Below are 17781 nucleotides of genomic sequence, written 5' to 3' on the forward strand. Positions count from 1 at the left end.
TATTGTCTGCATAAACCATTGCCCCTCTTCATTTTAAATGGCTCTGTGGTGGCTGTCCTGGCCTTTAAATAAACACAACAGAGATATTTTAAAAGGGAAAGAAACAGGGGAAAAGGGGTAAAAAGTTTCTTTCTATGATTTCATTAACTTCTGCAAAATTAATCAAGGAGTTCTCATCATCTTTAATTCTGACTTCGGTTGTTCCACTTGCGCGAGCAGAGAAAATACACCCTGTGATCTCAGTGGGGATGCTCCATTGATGCCGAAAACAGAACTAGGAATGTACGTACTGAGATATAGAAGAAATATCTCTATATGTATTAATATTTAACATGGATTATTTATAGAAGATGGATTGCCTTTCGTGAAGAAGCCGTCACCCCGCCGGGATACGTCTCCTAAGGGGAGTGTCTGGTCTCTCGGAGTTAACCTCTCAATGAGATATGTTTTGTCGGTGCATGTCTCTCTTGGCCGGATGGAGAGTGGGGCTAACTAGGCTGGACTCTTTCTGGCGATGCTTGCCACGTACGGACACGACTCTGTCCTGTCAAACGGCGCGTTTCATATCCTGCTTAGCTACAGTTCTCGCTTTCCCTCCTACAAAGTATGTCCTTGCCCTTCCTTTTGGTCGTGATCTCATCCATCTTTCCTCACCTATAAAAAGGCACCGACCCCCCCCACCTAGCCATCTCTGCATGAAAGGCGTCGTTTCGATCTAGCTTATATTTAAATAGGGTTGGAGGGCTATAACATCACGTTTACAGTACTCTTTTGAGTCCTCATGTTCATTTCCCTTACACTGCTTGATCTTAATTATGAGAACAAAATTTAAAGGGTCCCCCAGATTCTTTAGTTGATCAGAAGTAGTTATAGCTAGCGCCTTTAATTACAAGGTTACAAAATGGAAAATGCACTGCTTCTCTGACTTGACAATACCATGCAGCTAGCAAAGAGCAAGGGAAAATTTTCCGCTCTTCATCTCAGATTAGTGGTGACTCGTGAAAGCACTACAATTGCCACTGCCTCCAAGTCAGCTCCACGCAAGGTCTCCTCTGTGCAAGACTCCAACTCAACATCACAACAAGATCTTCAATTATCCTTGTCAACCGAATCCTTTAGAATATCCTCTCTGTAATTTTGTTTTGATTTGTTGAGAATTGTACAAAAGAATATTTTCTGTTATAACAATCCTACGTTGGGTCTAGAAGCACCAACGCATACCACCTGTTTGTCAGTGTGCATCACTTGTGCAGTGCTCATTTCTTTTTTAAATAGGTCACTGTATTCAACGTATTTCTTTAAGACAATTGAATATACAAAGTCTTCAATTCTTTATAGTATCAGAGCTTCTCCAAGACTAACGTCTAAAATAATGGCAGAAGAGACTTCCCTTAAAAAACCTTCGAAACCAACACATGGTCCCTTGTTCCCCCCTCTAATACTATTAATCTTGTTGGATGTCGATGGGTTTTCAGGACTAAAAGACTAGCAGATGGTTCAGTTGAGCGTCGCAAAGCACACTTGGTAGCCAAAGGCTACCACCAACAAGCCAGAGTCGACTACTCTGAAACTTTCAGCCCGGTGGTCAAACCAACAATTATCCGAACCATTCTCTCCATCGCTATTACTGAAGGGTGGGATCTTCGGCAGCTTGATATTCACAATGCTTTTCTGCACGGAGACCTCCACGAGCAAGTGTACATGAGCCAACTAGTGAGTTTTATCAATCAGGACTTTCCTACTCGTGTGCCGACTGAATAAGGCCATCTACGGCCTTAAACAAGCCCCTAGGACATGTTCTCAAAGCTAAGTGCCCGTCTCCTTGAGCTTGGTTTTTCACGTTCTAATGCCGACCCTTCTTTGTTTATTTACAAGCATGCTTCTGTCACATTATATTTTCTTATTTACGTAGATGACATAATTCTCACTGGGTCACATTCAGATGTTATCTCCTCTGTTCTTCATTCTCTCAATTTAGCATTCCCTGTCAAAGACCTTGGACCACTTCGATTCTTCCTTGGTCTTGAAATTAATTCACTCTTTACTGGACTCCACTTGTCACAAACTAAGTATATATGTGACCTTCTCAAGCGCACTAACATGGACCTTGCTAAACCCATCACTTCGCCAATGTCCACCTCTGTGCACTTATCACTCACTGATGGCCCTGCCTTTACTAACCTCACTCTTTATAGAAGCACTGTTGGGAGTCTCTAGTATTTGTCTCTTACTCGTCTTGATGTCGCCTTTGCTGTGTTATGGCTCAGTTTATGCATGCACCCAAGCTTTCTCATTGGCAAGCTGTAAAACGAATTTTGAGGTACCTCAAGCACATTGCCAATTTTGGTCTTCACATTCGGCCATGCTCAAATTATTCCTTGCATGCTTTTTCGGACTCCGATTGGGTGGGATGCCCCGATGATCGACGCTCCACTAGCGGTTTCTGTATTTTTCTTGGATCAAACATCCCATCTTGGAGTTCCAAGAAGCAGAAAACTGTAGCTCGTTCCAGCACTGAAGTTGAATACAAAACCCTTGTCAACACCACTGCTGAGCTCCTATGGGTCCAATCTCTCCTCAAAGATCTGGGTATCTTCTCATCCATGCCTCCAACTCTTTGGTGTGATAACCTTGACGCCATTTATCTCTCTGCAAACCTAAACCAAGCATATGGAAATAGACTTCCATTTTGTCCATAATTGGGTCTCTACCAAAACACTCAAAGTTGCATTCATCTCCTCTCGTGATCAGCTTGTGGATGTACTTAATAAAGCTTTAGCATCCTCTAGGTTTCTCCAGCTTAGAACGAGTCTCACAAGGTGCCCTTGTTGGACTCGATGGAGGGTGAAAGCACTACAATTGCCATTGCCTCCAAGTCAGCTCCACGCAAGGTCTTCTCTGCACAAGACTCCAACTCAACATCACAACAAGATCTTCAATTATCCTTGTCAACCGAATCCTCTAGAATATCTTCTTTGTAATTCTGTTTTGATTTGTTGAGAATTTTACAAAGGAATATTTTCTGTTGTAACAATCCTACGCTGGGTCTAGAAGCACCACCACCTGTTTGTTGGTGTGCATCACTTGTGCAGTGCTCCTTTCTTCTTTAAATAGGTCACTGTATTCAGCATATTTATTTAAGACAATTGAATATATAAAGTCTTCAATTCTTTAACTTGCAATAGAAAGATCACAATGAAATGAGCTATGTGTATATATGTATAGATATTTCGATATAGTTTTAGGTCCACGCATGCTTGATCTGGTCCATATATCTATATGTCCAATATTCAGATGATCATGATCATTACGTGATTCTTTACAACTTTTCTTTTTTATTCAGCTTTGTTGCTCTGTGTACTAAAAGGAAATGTGGATATAAAAGGAATTAGGGTATGTATTTTGAAACAAAGGAGAATTGCAGGCAGTAATAGTACTATTGCTAATTAATAAACCTGATCAAATAGCTAGTACGTACTACTGTAAAGTTAAATATTAATTAGCTTCCAATTCCTCAAATAGTTGCTAGTTGTACGTTCCAGCATGGGATCTAAATGTAGATCCTGAATCATGATTAATCTCCTATTAATTATTCTTCATTAGTAAATTAATGAGTGGATACAAAAATAAGAATTAGACAAACTATAGATGATCAGCATGCAGCATCTGGAATGAGAAATGAGACCACAAGAGAAAGCTCACAGCCTTCATAATGAGTGAGCAAGATGAATGTGCAAACAACCACAAGCCTCTAGAAGCTACTAGACGAATCTGCTCCAACCATCTCTTATAACAAACTATAGTTCTATTGGTTGTAGAATAGGAGCATTATATTGGCTGTAGAATAGGAGTAGAATATTCTTTATAGTATCAGAGCACCTAAAGGACTAACATCCACTATGGCTGCCTCACCGAATTCTTCTTCTTCCTCTTCCTCTTCTACCTCTTCTCGCACCTTGCCTCTCCCAAATTTCTCTCATATTATTTCGGTAAAGCTCACACTAGATAACTACTTGCTATGGAAGGTCTAGCTCGTTCCATATCTCCGTGGCCAGCATCTTTATAAATACATAGACGGTTCTTGTCCAGCACCGAAGTAGCAGCTTGACAACTCCACCCCGAATCCAGAGTATGATTCATGGATTCAGCAAGACCAGCTAGTAATGTCTGCTCTAATTTCTTCTCTCTCGGAGTCTCTTATTGCTCAGGTAGTTGGTTGTTAGTCCGCTCGTGCTGTTTGGGTTTCTCTCGAGTCCACTTATACTTCAAGCCCCATTCGGTTGTTAGACTCAACTGAGATCAACTCAATTTAGTCTTATTTTAAGCTGAGTCTAACATATAAACACCCAACTCTCAAATTGCTAAACTCATCTCAACTCAAAACCTCTTTACAAGTGGGACCTACAACCTCTTTACATGCGGGACCCACAATTTTTTTCAACTTTCCATAAATACATTTAAACTCATCTTAATATTCAAACACATTTAAACTCATCTTAGGTGGACCTCACAAAACTCATTCCACCATCTCAACTCATTACTATTTCTAAAAATCTCAATTCAACTCAACATCCAAACGCATCCTCAGTCTCGCAGGCTTGTATAGTTTAAACTCAATTGCAGCTTGCCTCACTCAAGAAGGGGGCTGACTCAATTTCTGCTTATTATCACCGAGCTAAGACTTTAGTCGATACAATGGCAGTTGTTGGACGCCCATTACCACCTGCTGAGTTCGTGCCTTACTTTCTTGCTGGCCTTGGGTATGATTATGATGCTCTTGTGTCATCTGTTACTACTAGACTCGAACCTATTGCTCCTGAAGAATTGCTTGGGCATTTGCTGGCCCATGAAGTATGTTTGATTCACCATTCTAACTCCAGTTTCTCCACCACATAAGCTTCCGCACACTTCACAGCAAAGTCAGCCTCCAATCAGCATGGTAGAGGCTCTTATCAATGAGGGGGTGGCCGAAATTTCTCTTGAGGACGTGGTGGTGGAGCCCACTATAGTCCCAATCGTCATCGAGGTTTTTTAGGTAATACCGGCACTGGTTCTTCGTTCTACTGACCCTTGCTTAATTTGTCAGGTGTGCAACCGCCTTGACCATTCGGCCCTTACATGTGTTTATAGGTTCAATCAAGCCTATACTGCTGCCCCTCAGGTCACTGCAAATTTTCCCTCCTCCAATTACCTCTTAGATGCAAGTTGGTACCTCGATATTGTGGTGACGAATCAAATCAAAAGTGACATGGCCAACCTGAATTACAGGCTATCGAATACCATGGCGAAGATCAGTTGTGCATTAGCGATGGATCCTCTTTGCCTATCTCCCATTCTGGTTCAGCTTCTTTTTCTTCCCCTGCCTCTAAATTTCTTCTCAATAAAATACTTTATGTTCCATCTTTCAAAAAGAATCTTAAATCTGTTCGCCAATTGTGTCTTGACAATAACGTGTTCTTTGAATTTTTTTTTTATTCTTTCTATGTCAAGGATTGCATATCGGGGAATCCTCTACTTCGCTGGACCACAAATAATGACCTCTACTCTTTTTTATCTCCATCCACACATCCTCATGCATTGTCCAACACGCTATCTTTCGTTCCCTTTTGACACTCTCGTCTTGGTCACCCGTCCATGAAGATCGTGCGTTTTATTTTGCAACATGCTCTGCCCTATGACTACTCCACATCTCTTCCTTTTTGTGATGCATTTACGAAGGCTAAGTCCCATAGGCTTCCTGCTCTCACATGGTAAAATAAATTATTTGCTCCTTTTGACTTCATTTTCTCAGATTTTTGGGGTCCCTCTCCCCATGTATCTAATGATGGTTATCGTTTTTACATTATTTTTATGAATATTTTTTCCGATATACATGGTTTTTCCCTTTAAAATCCAAGTCTCAAGCATTTGATACTTTTCTAAAATTTAAGGCACAAGTTGAGCTTCAATTTAATACAAAAATTAAACAATCTGAATCTGATTGGAGGGCGAATTTTGGTCTCTCTCAAAATTTTTATCATCTTGTGGCATTATACATCGTGTTACATGTCCATACACTCACACTCAAAACGACATTGTTAAGAGAAAACATCATCACATTGTTGACTCAGGCTTAACTCTTGTTGCCCATGTCTCGGTTCCATTACATTTTTGGTCACATGCTTTTCTTCATGCCATCCATTTAATTAATATTTTACTCTATCCGTCTCTCAATCACTCTTCTCCTTTTCTACTGCTTCACAAAAAATCTCCTAATTATTACTCTCTTCTGGTTTTTGGATCTGCATGTTGGCCCCTAATTACTCCATATAACACTCATAAATTTTCCTACTGAGCTATCCTTTGCATTTTTATAAGCCTTAGTCCAGCCCATCAAGGCTTTATTTGCCACCATATTTCCACGGGCCGCACCTATATTTTTAAAGATGTTAGATTTAGTGAACTCTCATTTCCAGTTGCCTCCCTCCCTGAGCCCAAGCCCACCGAATAGCCCACCCTTGTTTTCCTTCCTTTATTTAATTTTGATTTGGGCCCTTCTTCTTCTCCATCTATCCTAGGCCGACCTCCATCTCCCTCCATCCTTCCATCGTCTTCTCCAAGTGATTTTTCTCATTTGGTTTCTCAGCAGCTTGTGCACTCAATGATGACCAGGTCATGTATTGAATCACTTCGCCCCCATCAGTTTACCGATGGTACTGTCTGATGGCGGCCTCCTCATGCACTCCTCAGTGACGCCTCTTCCGTGCCAAAAACCCCTTCCTGTTTCTCTGTTGCGCAACAATACCCAGAGTGGCGTGAGGCTATGGTGAAGGAGTTCAATGCTCTCCTCGCCGATGGTACATTGTCCCTGGTTCAAGCCTCTAAGTCCTCCAACACAATTGCCTGTAAATGGATTTTTCGCACTAAGCTCATTGCCGACGGTTCCATCGAACATCAGAAGGCTTGCGTGGTTGCTAAGGGCTTCCTTCAATAGTCCGGAATTGATTTTGAGGAGACATTTAGTTCAGTGGTTAAGGCGACTACCATTTGTCTTGTGCTCACATTGGTAGTTTCTCAAGGCTGGCCGATTCGGCAATTCGATGTGCAGAACGCATTTATGCACAGACCTTTACTTGAGACTGTGTTTATGGCCCAACCCCCTGGTTTCTCTCACCCTCACTTCCCCTCTCACATCTGCAAGTTACATAAGGCCATTTATAGCCTTCGGCAGTCTCCTCATGCATGGTATTCACGCCTTAGTTGTCGACTCACTTGGATTCACGATTTCTGCTATGGATTCCTCTTTGTTTCTACGGACTTCTGGGGGTGTTACCACCTTTTTTTGGTCTATGTCGATGACCTTTTAGTGTCTGGTTCATCTCTGCAAGTTATTTATGATCTTATTGTAGCTCTACGTGTTGACTTCCCCTTACCGATCTTGGCAGATTGCATTTCTTCTTGGGCACAGTAGCTACTTTTAATTCTGCTGGTTGGCTCTTCACACAACAGATATATATTACAGATTTATTAACAGGGCACCAATATGCTTCTAGCAAAGCCAGTTAAGTCTCCCATGTCCACCTCTGAGAAGTTGAGTGCATTTTCTTGCAATCCGTTTAAAGATCTGACTTTGTACAAGTTATGCATACTCCTCGTCCTCATTGGCAAGTGGTCAAACACATTTTGAGATATCTTAAGCACACCTCTCATGTTGGTCTTCAACTCTCCCAGTCTCATACTCTGAATCTTACTGCTTTCTCTGATGCTGACAAAGTTGGATGCCCCGATGATCGTCGGTCAACTAGTAGGTACTGTATTTTTCTTGGTTGCAACTTAGTTTCTTGGTCTTCAAAGAAACCACCTGTTATAGCCTGTTACTCCACTGAGGTAGAGTTCAAAGTTGTTGCTAATGCAACCATTGAGGTAATCTGGTTGCAACATCTGTGTTGAGATCTTGGTGTGGTTTGCACTCGTGCTCCCCTCCTTTATTGTGATAATTTGGGAGCCACTTACTTGTCCTCTAATCCCGTCTTTCATGATCGCACTAAGCATGTGGAAATCGATTTCCACTTTGTCCGTGATTGGGTCCTTAACAATTCCTTGATTGTGGCTTCATTTCTAGAAAAGACCAGTTCGCTGACATTCTCACTAAACCATACACTTTCAGCAGCTCATTTCAAAGCCATATATTCAAGTCTTTGCCTCAAGTCCTTGCTGCTTGACTTGAGGGGGGATGTTAAGGCACCAACTACTATTCTTTCTAGAATGAGAAATGGGACCATAGGAGAAAGCTCACAGCTCACAGTCGAGTGAGCAAAATGAATGCACAAAATAACCACAAGCCTCTAGAAGCTACAAGATGAATCTGCTCCAACCATCTCTTACAACAAACTGTAATTCTATTGGCTTTTGAATAGAAGCATTCTATTGGCGGTGGAATAAGAGCAGAATATTCTTTCTTGTAGCCTAAAGGACCTTGTATAGCATACAAACAGAAAAAGAAAAATAATGAGAAGAAATTATTTTAACAATATACAGCGCCCATTCTTCATGGGTACTAGAACTGGATAATTCTGTTGCATAAATGCATATTATTTTTTACAAGCAAGTAGTACTAGTGATGTATCAAAAATCTTAAAGATACATGAATATTAGTACTAGTACTAGGGGCTGCAGGAGCTAGGACTCGGGTGAATGCATGTAGTGCGTACGTGCCAGTACAATATATATATATATATATATATATATATATATATATATATATATTTCAGCGGCATGTAAATTAAATAAACATGGGTCATGAACCACTAATGACTGATCATGATAGTTTAAGTAACAGTGTTGAATATCTATATCTATATATATGTAGATTTCGATCTTTCAACTATTAATGAATGATTACTCCTTCACATTTACATAGAAATGATCAACAAAGTGAAAACTGAAATTAGAAAGTAATATGGTTTTTAAAAATGGTGCATTCACTATAAAAAAAATTCAGTTATTTCCTGTAAAATTAACTATTTTCTGTCAAAATGAATTTATTTTTATCGTAAATAGTCATTCTCATGACAAATAATTTGTCGTAAATACTCATTAATTTTTTTATAGTGATTATATATGCAGGTTAATTCCTAGTGGTTTGTCTGATTATATTTTATATATACAAGATATATACAAGAGCAAACGCCTTGTTTGAACCAATATTGGACGAGGAAGAGAGACAACCTTATTTTAAAGTACATGCATGAATCGCTAAGTTCTAAAAAAATTATTTAAACCCTAAATTTAAGTTTTGGTTCTATTTATTAATTTATAAGTGATTAAATTATTTGACGAACAAGCTACTTATACACACACACATATACATATATATATATATATATATACATATATATATATATATATACATATATATATATATATACAGTTATGCTGGGTACAAGCGGGGGGTAATCGGCTGTATCTTCTATCTTATGTGGAATAAAAAATTAAAACAGAGAGCAAAACAACAAAAAAGAAAAAGTAAAGAAATAAAAATAAGTCAAACTTCTTCGGTGAGTGGGTGAGAAGCAGAGTTTTCTTCTTCGACGAGAACGGCAATGTAAAGCAGAGCTATCTCAAATCCTTCGCCTTTACCTCTCTCTTTCTTTCTTTCTTTTTTTTTTCACTTCCCATGGTGGCTAGACTTTGCACCCCCGCGACCCCTAAACCCTTCTGTCTCTTCCAGCACTCCCACCTCGTACAAAAACCCACTCCCCTCTTCACTCTCTGAGTTCTCGGCCACAAAACAATCCATAAACCCAAAAGGAAAACATTCTTCACTGTCTGCATCATCGTGGAGGACCACAAACAAAGTAGTCAACTGGGGACTCTTAAAGATGAAATCCAAGGCTTGTCCCTCTGGAATGTCAGCCTAGAAGCAAACCTATCAAAGTAATTCATCGTGAGAAAAATGGTCAAAGCAGAGAACCCATGATGCGGTTTAACCCTCACAATCCAATCCACAGCTTCTTTACAAGCCACCATTAGAGGATCATCTGAGATCAGACTCCTCAGACACACATGGGTTTCTCCTTCTTTAGAGAATAGGGACACAAGCTCATCATCATCGCATGCCAAACGAAACGGAAAAGTGACTGCATTTTCATTTTCTTATCAGTGTTCTCACTCCCGTCTTCCTTAACACGGTTCTCTTCCTCACAGAACAGAGCATCAAGGAGCATTGGAGGGCTTTGTAGCCTTCAGAATTCAAGTTCTTGTAGAGCCATCTTGAAGTAACCAGAGAAAGGATTTTATCTGAGAAGCCTTTCATGCCTGTCCTTTCTTGTGCATTATTTTTTTTCAATTTTGACATGACCTGGAGATTAGGCCTTGGAGAGGAGGGAGAGCACAAAGTGGAGAAGGTTCGATTCGGAGAAGGAAGGGGAAAAGATAATTCTCGTGAAGTATATGGGAGAAAACGAAAATGAAAGTGAAAATGAAAATGCACCATTTGTTATTTTGAATAAAACGAACCATTTAATTTGTTCCATGTAAACGATGATTGCGCCGCACTTATCCCATCCGACTGCAAGAAGATTTTTCCATATATATATATATATATGATGATCATGAAGCATTAAGTTTCACTTTCTCGGTGTAGAATTTAGATCATCTGTCCATGTAAATTCGTGATGATGATCACCGGCCGGCCCCTAGTAAATTCCTGTACGTCGACCAATTAATAATTAGCTGCTCGATCGGGTACTGTAGAATGCAGAGAGAGGTACGTAAAGGCCAGGCATGAAGCAAGCAAAAATTTGATCCTAGCTAATATATATATCTTGTGATCATGAAGCGCGCAATTGTACTAGCTAGTGTCGACCACTGCATTCTAATTAATAATTACCCACTACTGCATGTGAATGTCTACCAACATGATCACGTTCCATGTCATATATATAATATATATGACTAATAACTAGCTAGTTAGGTCAAGCTGATAGCTAGCTAGCTGCTAGCCTTACACGTACATAGTACTATATATATGTGACATTAATTATATATGTAGCAATCAACATTCCGTAGATCAAGGTGAGACCAAATTAGAAACAAACATTCTATCTCAAGATATATAATGTTTTTCATTTAATATTGGTGATCGTAGCTAGGCATGCAAGATTAGTAGTACTTACTGCCTTTATTTCATAACTTGGGTAGAAACTAGACATTAATAGCCAGGTCGGTTGTAGTATTCTTTGAACATCATCTCTTCTAATTTTTGTCTTACTAAAACTCACTTGGTTGATCCATTAGTGATAAACAACTCTATAATAAAGGGGTAGGCCTATTAAAAAAAAACACTATGGCCCGATCCCGCCTGATAAATTCGTCTGTCTTACTCGTTGAATGTGGGTTCAACTAAACAACGGGTTAGAAATTATCCAACTAGCTATTTAACGGGCGAAATTGAATCGTCCGATCCAAACAAAGGCAATAAACGTATTTCTCTAGTCCCTCACACGCTTTTCTCGTCTTCTATTCCGCAGATCCCCCAAATACTACAAAACCCCCCTCCACCTAATGACCTTCCATTTCCCCTTCATTTCGTAAACCTAACCCTACTCTAATTCTTGAGCCATGTACCTCTACAAATATTTTTTGGATCAGAGCATTGGAAGTCGGAAGAGCCACGATAGAGTCCCAACACCAGTGAGAAAATGTAAACTTTTCGGTGTTTCTGACTCTAGAAAGCTATTTCTTTCACTCAAAGGAGTTAGGCATAAGTGTTAGGCTTTCTTTTTAGTCGAACTTTTAGTACTTGGCCATTGATCCAAAGGGTAGGGCGATGATGAATGGCCTACGGGATGTCATGTAGTGGATGGATGAGCAGCTTCGTGTATTATTTTGCAAAACAAAGCAACCTTCTTTCTTGTATTATTTCTGTTATAAATCATCTTAAATCATCTTTTTTTTTCTTTCCTCCTTTTTTTGGATGAATGAGTTTTATAGTTATTGGTTTGTTTGATATAATTTTTGAGTTTTCAAGATCTGGGAAATACGTGTCTTGGCCATGGACTCTCTTAGAGGCAGAGGCAGAGAGAAGGGCTTAAAAAAAGGGATAAATTGTACCCGCCCCGAATGGATCGGGTCTGGACGAAACGGGACGGGTTATTTCCCATGACCATGTTTGCAGGCCAAGTTGGGTCGGGCCATAAAAGGTCTTGGACGGGCCAATGTACATGCCTATTAGGGGGTGGCAATCTGCGTTCGCGGGTCGTGTTCGTGTCATGTCAAGTTATGCATGGACATGATTATACTATATGGGTAAACCCAACCCGTTAATCTAAGCGACTAGGCCTTTAGATTTTAACATGACCCATTTAAATAACGGGTTGTTTCGTGTCACCTGTTTCATCTAAATGGGTTGAACTAACCCACATAACCCATTTGATTTGTATAACATAAATTTACATAAAAGTTCAAATCTATATTTATTAGTAGCTAGCTACAATATCTAAGAAAAAAAAAATAAGACTACCCACTCACAAAAAATATTGATATTTTTTATATTTTAACCTACACTAAAACCAATATTACAAGCACAATGGGCCAATAATAATAAATATGAATATAGGTCCAGAATTACAATCCAACAATGAAAACATAAGCATATTGAGAAATACAAATATTACTCAACAATGATAAAATTATAATTTTGAAATAAAATATAAACAGGTTATTGCGGGTTGATTTTGGGTTAAACGGGTTGACCCGTTTATTAATCATGTCTTAACGGGTCAACCCATTGTGACCCAAGCCCATTTATATCAAACTCAAATCAACTAATTTTGTGTCGTATTCGTATTAGGTTCATGATTCGTATCGTATTCGTATTGGGTTCACGATTCGTGTCATATTTTGTCGTTCCTATCTATAACTAGTATGTTAGGAAGGGAAAAATAAAAACCTATAACATAAAAATTGGTTGCAGTAATTAATTAATGAGTTTTGCTACTCATCATCCCCACACATGCACTACAGTATACCGCACTTATTTTTATTTATTTTATTTTTATTTTTTATTTTCTTTAGTTTTATTCTTCCTAAACTAATTGATTTATTCTACTTTTCATCCATATACCACACATTTGGTAAGAGAAAAAAATAAACAATAAAAATTATGTGGTGTGTGGTGTGAGGATGATGGGTAGAATTTTTCTTAATTAATACATGATGTTGCAAGAAATTGATCACGGGTACATGCATATAATATTCGAAATATTAGTATTTATATATGCAGTGATATGCAGTACTAGTTATAAATTTCAAAAATATCAATTACGTAATACGTACAAACTATATATATATATGTGGTTAAACATAATATCAACATTGAATAAAATAAATTGATGATGATGGTCAGGAAAGACAACATTAATTGCAAAAATATGAAAAATTAGAGCAGAAACGAGAATGGTTATTCCTGGGAGGGTTGTAATTTGGGGTGTGTCCAAGAATAACTCTGGAAATTTGAGGCAGATTAATCAGCTAGCTAGCTTGCAAATAAAAGCTGATCATGTCATTTAACTGAAGTTACTCATGAACCATTCATGAATATTAATGAACAATTTGTATTCATGAAGAATAACCAATGATATTGCTGAAAATCGCTAGCTGCTAGCTGGACCATATATATATATATATATATATATATATATATAATAGATAACAGATCTATATAATAAGCAAAGCTGTTCTCATAACTAATTGCAAATTAATTAATGACCTAGAAGACCTTAAACATGATATTCGATCGCTTTAAAGATCAGACCAGAACAGTACAGTTTGAAGGATTAAATTGATCCATAAAAAATGATCAGTACTCCGACTGGATATATAGTACTTATAATGAGCGGTCCAGATGGAAACTGTAAAATGGGAGGAGTACTGAGGAAATTAGAATCATAAACACCCACCAGTTAAGATGGTGCAAAGCAGCCATGCACCTTGTATGAAAAGGACATTGATTTTCAGGAAATATGATGGCTTTCCCGGGACTCGACACCACTAGATCAGTCCTGACAGGCAGCCAATCAACAGGCTGAAACCGATCATGTCCCGGCGTCCGGCCGGGCTCCTGCAATCTATATATAGTGTACGTGCGTACATCTAATGGTTAACTAACTATAAAATGCAGCGTCAGTTGTAGCGTGAGATGCATGGCTGATGATCAGTTAAGAATCGATGATCAGAAAGGGATGGACCACAGCTTTATGAGGAGCTAGCAATGCTGTAATTAAGCTACATTCAACCCCAGCTCTTTTCTTCCAGCTTGGTGGAGGAAACTAAATGTACTGGAACCAGAGAGAGAGGGCTGGAGAGATTGTACGTTTTTTCTGAGCAGAGAGAGAACGTACGGAATTATGATTTTCTTAAACCTAACTTCAATTGTAATGAAACTTGACAACGTAATGACAAAACAAAAGTGGTCATTAGATCCAAAAGAAGACAATAGCCAAATTATATCCCCCCCATGTTAATACTTTCTTCTCAAACCCTAAGACTACTCTGTAACCGGCCAACACCAAATTAATCAAATATATATTAAACACAATTTCAAAGCAATCAAACTTGCGCCGTGTTGTCAATGCAAATATATATACTTAAAAAGTGGTAAAAATAAAACGAAGTCGAATCGTACACATGCATGCGTAATTGATCTAGGATTAATTGTGACTAGTCGAATATATCACTCACGCGGCCCGTCGTCTCCTCCATGATGCGGATGCATCCCACTACTCCCCGGAGACTCCAAATTAGCACTAGCACCGACAATCGGCCTATACGCATTGAGTGCGGCAAGAACACCTAAATGGCTGTCGGTTACCGTGCCTCCACCACCTCCCATTCCGCCGATTCCGGCTCCAAACTGTTGGCCAGGCAATAGAGCCGCCATTGGAGGAGCAAAATTCATAAATTGCAGCCCACTAGATATAGATCCCCTATACGTACCAGCACCATTGCCACCCGAAGGACATGTCCACATGGGGTCACCGTTCATCACTTGGGTACTGGGATTCGTCACCATAAAAAACGTCGCCGGATTTTGACTATGAGTACTACCTGAAATCGATCCCGCAGTAATTGATTGTAACAAATTATAGCTACCCATCTGGCTTTGAGCTAAATATTCTTGCTGCTCCGGCCTTCGCTTTCTGCCTATGCTTCCCTCGGACTCAGACATGTCTAGGCCAGCCTCACGCACCAACTCTTGCTTTCCCTGTAATATTGTTTCATCCACATTCCCAGTTCCTGAGTTGAAATTCAAAAGCACAGACGAAGTAGTCTGCGATGATGACAACGCTATGCTGGGAAACGTAAAAGCCCTTCGCTGCGAAGCATCATCCACTGTATTCCTCAAGAGTGGCATAGTACTGGAAAAGCTAGGGTTGAAATAACTGCCCCTCAAGTGTGAAGGAGCTGACAAGGTAGAACCAGAGCTACGAAGAGAGATATTAAGCGATGTGAAGTTTGCGGGAATAGTGCCGGTCCCCGTTGCGGCGATGACTGCTGGCTCGGCTTGTTGAAGAAGCCACTCGATGGTCTCGCCGTCGGACTTGTGGCCTAGCTCTCGAGTGAGCTGGAAAACCCTAGCGGCACAAGCAGCGGGCATGCGGATCCGACGGCCACGGCCGTCGACTTTGGTGTGCCTGTCTTTGGTGGAGGTGCGCTTGGGGGGTGGCTTGCTGTTGTTCTTGGGTGTCTCGGGAGGTAATTGGAGAGCAGTAGTAGTACTGGAGCTGTTTGAGTACTGAGTAGAGCTTGGTTTGCCAGTGGGTGTGGAAAGGGAGGGATAGTGGGAGCTGGAGCATGCTTCTTCTTCCTTTTTCTCTAGCAACTGTAATGGGAAGTTTGGCCTGCGGATCCCATTTTCACCATCCATGATCATATAGATAGGAAAGTGGGGGAGGCTATTTTTTCTCCTTTTTGTTTTGAAAAAAAAAAATTTGTTTTGTTTTTCTTTTGTCCTAGGACTACTACATCGGTAGGTTTCCCTCAAATTGAATCAATTACTTGGTGGCCTTGTGGGTCTCTCTCTTTCAGTCTGATCTTGTGGATCATGGAATTCCTTTCAGATGGGAGCTGGCAGCTAGCTGAGTTGTTCTCTCTTTAGTGAGAGAGAGAGAGAGACTGATCATGAGAGGATAAGGGAAGATCGGCAAGCTTTAAGCAACAAAAATAATGAGTGGGAATAATGTGCGTGGGCTATGAAAATTGAAAAATCATATGATTTTCTGGGGAAAAAAATACTGTTTTTTTCCCTTAAAAATGGAGATTTGTTTGTAATTTTGTAATGTTCAGGGTGCTTTTTATCATTACCCTAAAAAAAAAATACTTGGGGTATATATCCCTTCATTGTCGTTGGACAGACAGACCCTTGATTCAGACTCCACGTGCGGTGCTCTTTATCATTCAATCCACAAAGACAGTGGTGGCCCAACTTGTGGGGCCCAATCTTCAAAAGTCAAAAACACTAAGAAACTGACTGGCAAAGGAAAGATAATCGAGTGGCTCCCATCTCATTCATGTAATCATTGCCCTTTTTCCTTTGCACATTTACCCTTTGTTTCCAAGGGCCTCGCTTTCTCCAAATTTCATTTCGACTTCTTCTTTTCCATAACGTTCCCTTGCAAGTTTGCACTGTTTTTCTAGGCATATAATATTTATTATATATATAGTCCAAGATTTTCAAAAAGAGAAATGAGGATGAGGATCCGGCCTATAATCACTCGAAATTTTTTTTTTTTTATTAAGGCCCGTTATATAGAGCACACCTAGCGATAGTAAAAGAAAATTATTTATTTACTGTTAGTTATTTTTTGTCAAAATAATAATTTTTTGTTAAAATAAATCTATTCTCGTCACAAATAATCATTTTCATCGCAAATAACTCTTTATAAATGCTCATTTTTCTTGTCTAACTCGTCATAAATATTGGCATAATTTGATTTGAAAAATAACTCATCATCTATCTTCATAACTCGTCATATATGACATACTTTTATTTGAAAGATAAATTTTAAAATTTGAGTCTTACAAACTAAATCTTACCATTTAATTGATGTAGATGGTGTGTTCTATACACCGGTCTGACAATAGAATAACTCATAATCACCCTAGATCATTCATGCCTAAACCCAAAAGAGTAAATAAATAAACAGAGTGGGAAATTAAGTTGGTATAAATTAATGGAGTAGACCCAATCTTATGTTCATGATGATCTCTTGGCCTATAAAATGTTATATATATATATATATATATATATATATATATATATAATGAATCAAGAGATCAGGGGTCATCCTGGATGGTTTCGGCTGGCAGTCTATCATGATCATGAGTACATGAGAGGATTGCCTAAGATTTTTATGAGTACATGGGATGGTTGGGGAAAATTAATAAAGTTGCACTAGTTTTGAATAAGTTCATGTACGTAGAAATTGAGGACGATCTCATTCATATATATATTCCAAATGCTTGTATAAAAAAACACGCGTTGTCGATGGCTAGCTAGCTCTTAAAATATAAAAAAATCAAAAGATCTAGATCCATTGCGCAATGCATCATCACAAGACCTCCACATGCACTTTTGTAAGGAGAAATATTGTATGGAGGTTAATTCTCATGATGCTGAGAGCTAAAAGGTAAATAGTCGATGGAGAATGAATTAAGCCGATCATTGGAATTTCACAAGGGTGAGATATAGCGGTTTGAGAGTGGCAAAAATTAGGATTATACTTTCAGTTTGCCCTCATG

The 17781-nt window shown here is 39.2% G+C and overlaps 1 protein-coding gene across 1 annotated transcript; it reads right to left on the reverse strand.

The window, feature by feature from the left end:
- Nucleotides 1-14553: 14553 nt before the first annotated feature.
- LOC121257880 (transcription factor TCP15-like) lies at nucleotides 14554-16190 on the reverse strand. Its single transcript, XM_041159136.1, has one exon. The coding sequence runs from the start codon at nucleotides 15911-15913 to the stop codon at nucleotides 14714-14716; it is 1200 nt and encodes a 399-aa protein (XP_041015070.1). The 5' UTR covers nucleotides 15914-16190; the 3' UTR covers nucleotides 14554-14713.
- Between the last annotated feature and the right edge of the window lie 1591 nt (nucleotides 16191-17781).

Source organism: Juglans microcarpa x Juglans regia, chromosome 3S, assembly GCF_004785595.1.
Source record: "Juglans microcarpa x Juglans regia isolate MS1-56 chromosome 3S, Jm3101_v1.0, whole genome shotgun sequence".
Taxonomy (NCBI): Eukaryota; Viridiplantae; Streptophyta; class Magnoliopsida; order Fagales; family Juglandaceae; genus Juglans; species Juglans microcarpa x Juglans regia.